A 7,672-nucleotide genomic window follows, 5' to 3' on the forward strand; every position below is an offset into this window, starting at 1 on the left:
ACCCCAGTTATAATGATCTCCGGTGAGCCCGGTCGACGTATCTCCGATCATCAGCTCTTGTGGCGTGCTTGTGTAATTTGGTTCTATGGGAGGGGCCTTCTAGCAATCTCGAAGGAGACTTCCGAGTGTTATAAGAGTCAAATATATTAAACTAAATGTAATTTTGGACCCAATCATGTATTATCCTTCCTTGCCACGTGTCTTTGCCGCGCATGAATTGTAAACCCAGTGTTGAGTATTTAAAAGTAAGGCTGATTATTGTTTAAAATATTTTTTATTTAAAAATATAAAATAAAAAAATTTAAATTTTGTCCAACTACCCTTTAAAACGCAATATAAATGGGTTAAACTTTAAAGGGCAACTTTTATTGGCTATTTTATTGCTTTTTGCCCCATCATTTCGCTTTATTGTATGGTGGTGGAGTGGACTAGTGCATGCTATTTTGCTCCAAGCGTAGTTTTAACTTTTAACCTTAATTAAATAGTAATTTCTAGCCCTTTAAATACCTCTCATTCCTTCCTCATAGACGAACCAGAATCCACTCTCTCTCTAATCATCTCTCTCCCCCTCCCTCTCTTCAGAAAAAAACACAGAAAAAAAAGACAAAACTCGATCGTCACTCTCTACATTCACATGGAGATGGAGCCAGCAAGCACACCGGAAGTGGGCAAGAAATTATGGCACATAGTACGAGTTATATTCTACATGGTAAGAAAAAGCATATCAAAGAGCAGAATAATGGTTGATCTCCATTTGATGCTAAAACGAGGTAATAAACTAGCAGAAAAAGCCATATGCAACCTCATGTTCCACAACTACCACCACTCTTCTTTCAGCTGCCGCTCCAACGACGCACTTTCCTTCATCTCCCCGCGAGAATACGAGTTTAGCTGCAGCAACAGCCCGGCTAATTTCAACCCTTTCTACACCCACAAACGCAAGCACCAACTCAACCTTTTCGCCAAGTCTTACAAGTATGACGATGTCACCACTGTTGCTGCTGTGCAAAAGATGCTCGAAATGTTAAACAATCCTGAGGTTGCCAGCGCCGTTGAAGCATCACCATCGTCGCTGCCAGGATTCGGAAAGAGTCCGATGGTGAGGCAGTTGAGAATAACTGACTCGCCTTTCCCACTAAAAGATGAAGGAGACAGTCAGGTGGACAAGGCAGCTGAGGAATTTATCAAGAAGTTCTACAAGGACTTGAAGCTGCAAAAAACTGCCGCCGCCACCGCCACCGCCCTTGAATCACCGTACAATGGCATGTGGGGCAGATAACAATGTGCTCTTTGTTGATAATGTTTTCATGGCTCTTTCTTGATTTCCTGTTAAGGTTGCATGTTCCATAGGAAAGCGGTAGTGCATATCCTCCTTCTTCACATACTTGTTCTTCAGTTCTTCAATTTGTCACACATCATAAAAGAATCTCACGATCATTCTCCGTCGATCTTTACAGCTATGGAACGTGTGATCAGTACATTGATTTTCTTGTGTGACAAAATAGTAGCATCTGGGATTACTTAATTGAGATGGGATTGGATGAAGGCTTGACAGTACTTGTACTCTCATGAAAAATATTTTCCAGCAATAATTAATCAAAATTTTGGTTCTCATCTTATTTGTATTTTTTCCTTTATTAATTCCCTTTCTCTTATGAATTTCTCTGCTTCTGTTTATCTATTTTATTTCTTCTATATTGTCTAAAATAATCTTAATTGTCAATGAGATACTGTAGGAGAAAACTAGTTCACTTGCTACACTACGCTACAATCGGATAAAAAAGAAATTGAATGCGAAAAAACACAAAATGTTATTTTATATCATCACTAAACTCGATCTAGCAAGTTAATTTTAAAATCCCTTGATTTGTTCTTTTATTTAATTTGTAATTAAAATAAAAATAAAAATAAAAATACCGAGTTTAATAATAGACTACAATACCAAGTTTAATTGTTGTTTTTTTTTTAACTATTTATTTAATAGATAATATAACAATAAAAATAAATATTTGTAAAATTAAAAATCAATCAAATATCAGGATGTTTATTTAAAACTATATAATTTCATAGAAAATCAATCAAAATAAATTATAAAAACAAATCCAAACCAATGAATAATAATAGATGAAATTTTAATCAAAAACAAAAAAATAAACTAGAAGACAGAATTAAAAAAGAAAAAGAAAAAAGGGTAGCTTCTTCAGTACTATTCATATCAACAGCGAAGTAGCTGAGGTTTTATCCTAAGTCTTCTACAGGCCATGAGATAATAAAGAAAAAGGAACTCCATGATTAATTTCCCTCCTTTTCATGGTGAGGTGCATGCTACATCAGGACAGAGTATAGAATTTTTAATGTATTTGCTTTCGCGGTTGGTGAGTGAGTGCTTTCGATTTATTAATTGGCCTTTTAGGGCTTTTGTATCTGTGTTCATCTTCGATGCTCGGACAGTGTGGAGCTCGTGGTTCTGTTTTATTCATGTAGTTGAGGGTCACCTTCCATGCCCGAGGGAGCACAAGTTAGTTTTTTACAATTTTTTTCTTTTTAATTTCCTCACAAATATATCGAAAAAGTATTTAGCCATCATTTTTTCTCTTCGCTGGACTCCAGCTTGTGTAGGATCTATGTCGCTGTTCACCTAGTTATTAAGTTTGCTGGCATCTTGAATTATTCAACAGTTGCTCATGGGTTTTCATTTCCGTACTTGTTTAGATATAGTGTTTTTGAGATTTGAATAAGATTTCTTCTTGTAGTTTAAATTTTTATTTGGTGGAGAATTTCTTGGGTCGAGAGATTAATTTAATGTGAAATTTCTAATTAAATATTCCTGATATTTCTCTCTGTGTAAGTATAGGATTGAATGCTAAAAGAAGACATTTTTAAAAGAGAAAAAAATAAGCTTTTGTAAATATGCCTTTTCTAAGCATGTTTTTATAAAAGATGATTAATGGAATGATTTTTAGTCAAACTATCACAACCACAATATTACATAATATCAATGAATTGTTTCGTCAATATTTAAATATTAATTTTTTTAGGAAAAAATTTTACCGGTAAAATTATTAACAGTAATTGGTCATCAAAAAATATATTGTCAATGATTTTTTTTTATCAGTTATTCTATCAATAATATCATCATCAATGGATTTATAAACAAAAAAACATGCAAAACAAAAAATATATATCAACATTATTCTGTTGATAATTCCATCGATAAATATGGCATATTATGTTGGCTTCTCGTACAATTGTCTAAGTTCTATCATCTCAAACCTACTTGGGTCATCTCATCAATAAGCTGGGTTGTCTAATCTTCAACTTATTCTTGTATAATCATATGGATGATCGAAGATTGGGAGCTCGAACCTGATTGTGAGGAACCAATGGTCGATACATCATGGCTCGTCCGTATATCCTTGGTCGTAGTGTTTGAGAAGTCATCAATTCAATTTCTATCGGGTCCACCGAACAATCTTGCCTCCAATCACAAATTCAGTCTAAGTTCTAGATAGGTTAAATGATTGTCCTTTGTACTTCTCATTTAATTGAGTGTTATATGTTTCTTAAAAAATTCAGCAAATTAAAAAAAATAACTTAAGAAAACAATTATTGAATTTCAACTTACCATGAACTTTTGAGCTCTATTAATACAATTATTGAATTATTGTATTAATTTTGACTCTATCATTGTGGGGATCTATTATGATTTCTCTATTAGTGATATCATACAAATAACATTTGAATAAAAAAAACTTTATTAAGCTCGCTATAATATTATGGCTCAATCATCTCTTCTAACTTTTCATAATAATTAACTTTAAACTTATTAAAAGTTGATCCTTCAACACAAACTTATATCATATAGAGAATCTTCAAGTTTAAAATTATGATAAAAACTCTCTATATTTAAGAAATATTACAATCATCCTTTTCGTGTTTGAAACTCTTTATGCGTTAAGACCATTTTTTATAGGTTTTTTTTAGTGATATTTATAATTTCATAATATATTAAGAAGTTTATTGCAATTTAAACCCTTGAATTATTTTAAAGAAATATTTTATTGCAGCTTAAATTTTCAGGTCTTCAAGATGAGAGGAGAAATCTATAATTTTTTTTTTGGGACAAAGATGAGAAAATGGGAGAACATGACACAAACAAAGAGTAGTTGAGGAATTAAAATCGTCTTTATGATATTGAGGAAATTCTCTCTCAAGCACGTACGAGGACTTTTGAAGTCTAGTAGTGGACTTGATTATTCTTCAAAAAAAACCAAACAACCATATGATTTCAATATTTTCTAAATAAATTGATGTAATTTTTCATAATCAAACTTGCATATCACTTTTACATGGGTGTGACTTTATATAGGTGTGTTTGAGAGTGAGTGATGTTCTTTATGTTCTTAGATATTTTTTTAAAAGAGTTTTTTTACAAAAAAAACATCAAAATGATGTATTTTTATTGTTTTTCATGATTTTAATGTTGATTTTAAAAAAACTCTTAAAAAATTATTTTAATATATTTTTAAATAAAAAAAAACATTTTAAAAAAAATACTTCACAACGCAATACAAAAATACCAAAATATAAAAGAAATCCAGACACTCATGCCACTCATAAGCATAGTAAATTCAGTTGGACTGTGACTAATGCCGTGTGAATGTGCCCAAAATGTTTGAACTGTTTAATCCATGACAAATTATTATTTTTTTCTTTTGGTTACAATTGATAAGACTTTGCATGTCCCTTGTCTAATGTTCATACCAATATTCAGCTGCAAGCATTATCTGCTGTTCCTGCTGGTTAAAGGAATTCCATAATTTATGTCTGTAGGGTATCTTGCTTTAACTAACACTTTTTTTTTTGTTTTATCATATACTTTAACTACCAAGTTCAAAGACGAAAACAAGAAAAAGAGAGATGATCCAGGAACAAAATCTAGCCCTTTACTTTAGCTGAAATCCGATGCGAGAAGCTTTCCGGTCTGTCCCCGGTGTTATACTTTAAGGGATAGCCGGGAGAGAGGCTTTCCGGTGCCTGGGCCTTTATCTTTCAAACTATTGTAGTGGCTCTTGCGCATATCTATGATCTCCCCCGGAAAAGCAGCGTCGCCGTGAAGTGGACCCTATCCTTTTCTTTTTCTTTCGACAGCAGAGATGATTGTCTAAAACGTACTGGTGCAGACCTAAATTCTGGATCCATTGTGATTTTCATCTTTACTGTAAATGAAAATTTCATTAAGGAAGAAGGAGAAGGAGAAGGAGAAGAAGAAGAAGACATCAATCGTGTAGTATATACATAACCTAGCACTAGTTATTAGTTGCTCATGAAATTTCTAAGCATGTTATTAGGGTTTATAAGCACAATTGATTGGACTGTTGAATACAATCTACTACAATATGAGAAGTTTTTATTAACCTTCTTGTTGGATCAGCAATGCGGTGGTGAATGCAATTTCTGAAAGTTTTTTTTTTTTTTTTTAATAAGTTCATAAGAAAAAAAAAAAGTTAGATAATTTGGTTTGGTCCCATTGCAATTGATTGGGAGTACTGTTTTACTTAGAAACCCAGTTACCTCTTTGTGGCTTGAGGGATGATCAATGGAATTCATGTATTAATAAGTTTTAATGGATTAACTCCTTGACCTGCTGGTCTATAACTTGGCGTAGATGAAGTTTCATTTAGAATCAAATGAAAGTTGAAAAATTAATTAATCTAATTATTATTCGGGTGAAACGTTATTTGACTTTTTTTGTTAGAAACAATTTTTTAATAACAACATCATTTTAATTTTTTAAAAAATAAATATTAAAATCAAGTTATTTTAGATTTGATCAGAATTAATATAAGTTAACTTACCCAGCTTGCGGTCAAAACCTTAGACCAGGTCAAGAGTTAAGAGTCGACCCAAGTTTTATAATTATAATATTAATAATTTGTCCTCCACGAAAAATGAAATTAGCATATACTAAAAGAGATCCTTCTTTTATTGTAGCACAATTACAGTTCACCATCACACAAATCATTGTGAATTTAGGTAGTATTATTTTAAAAAATTAATTTGGTCCTTGAATTTTTATTTGCATCATTTAGCTTTTTTGAAACCAAATTAGCACTCAATTGCATATTTTTCTTGGGAGGGAGGGTTGAATTGAAAGATAGAGGATTGGAGTGAAAAACATAGGTGAAATAGATATCAACTTTGAAATTTATCTTAAAAGTTCATTTTCATCCCCCATATTCTTTGGCTCTTAGGTTAAGTGGTCCCTTTAATTTTAAAAAATTGAATTTTGACAACAAATATTATTTCCCTCATTTTCAGTCCTTTTTTGGTGGAAAGAGATATAGGGTTTTGTTAGATTCCAATGTAGAGAAAGAAAATTATTGTTGGCGTCGATTCAGACTACTAAAACGATCGATTTTCATGTCTAATAGTTTTATATGATGAGAGGAGTTTGAATTAAGTGCTTTTTTTTACCTTGAAAAGTGCCTAAAAACCAGATATGAGTTCAAGAAGATTTTTTGTTTCAGGTTTTGAGTGTTTTTTTTGTATTTTTTAAGATATGGATTGGTTTAATAAGGTTCCTATGTTATTTTCTAGGTATTTTAAGTCAAAATGGGTTGAAAATAATTTTTTAGATAAAAAAAATAAAAACACGAACCATCTTTTCTTGGCCACCACAATAGTTGGAATCTTGAATTCTAGATGACACATCGTCTATTTTTTTTCAAAATAAATTGAGGTAGACGACATGTTGCCTACCCCCATTAACTTTTAAAAAAATATAATAAAAGGCTCGCATGCTTGGGCTTGACCTTGCAGGCCCATGTGCTAGCCATTTCTTGATGGGCTAGGCCCTGACTTACCAAACCCAATAATACGTGGCCTCATTTGTTTTTTTCTTTCTTTTTTTATTTTGATTTTTTAATTAATATCTTTTTTACATAATTTTTTAGTTTGTGTTTTAATTACTATTTTTTCTCTGTGATTGTTTTTAATTATTTAATATATTTTAAAATGATGATAGTTTTTTTTAATTATATTTTATTTAATTTTTAAGGATGTTGGTATGATTCATTAATAATTTTTCTTACATTTTATATGGATTAAATTTATTTTTAAAAATTAAAAATTTTTTTTTTATAATATGTGTAGCCTTGCATAGTATTTTTTTTCTTTTATTTTATTTAATAAATTTTATGTGTGTGTCGATTTCTGTTACAAATTGATTTAAATAAACAAACTCATTAAACACAACTCTATAAATAATTTGTGTTATGATATTAAATATTTTAATCTACATTTAGCTCTTAATTTTTTCAGTTTTGATTTTATTTATCATCAATTTTTTTCTATTAAATTATCCAAACCTCATGATTTAGAACACATGACATATATGTAATTTGAACATATCTCATGTCCAGGCCACGAGTTTCATGTGTTAGCTCAACTTTGCCAAGATAATATTTTTTTTCTTATTTGTTGTTGTTGCCTTATTTTTTTAATTATTATATCATTAAATTAATCAATATTTTTTCTCGCAATATTAAATCAATCAATTTTTATCCCAATTATCAATTTTTTTTTAATATAATCATCTTCTAATTTTTTTATTAATTTTTTTTTTTTGTGTATGGCCATGAAGCATTGCAGAAGCAACCAATCTAGTAAC

General features: G+C 30.8%; 1 protein-coding gene across 1 annotated transcript; it reads left to right on the forward strand.

Moving 5' to 3' along the window:
• Positions 1–525: 525 nt before the first annotated feature.
• Positions 526–1,614, forward strand: LOC118051615 (uncharacterized). The gene has a single exon (XM_035062298.2). The coding sequence runs from the start codon at positions 635–637 to the stop codon at positions 1,277–1,279; it is 645 nt and encodes a 214-aa protein (XP_034918189.1). The 5' UTR covers positions 526–634; the 3' UTR covers positions 1,280–1,614.
• Positions 1,615–7,672: the final 6,058 nt, after the last annotated feature.

The sequence above is a fragment of the Populus alba genome, chromosome 18, assembly GCF_005239225.2.
Source record: "Populus alba chromosome 18, ASM523922v2, whole genome shotgun sequence".
Classification (NCBI taxonomy): Eukaryota; Viridiplantae; Streptophyta; class Magnoliopsida; order Malpighiales; family Salicaceae; genus Populus; species Populus alba.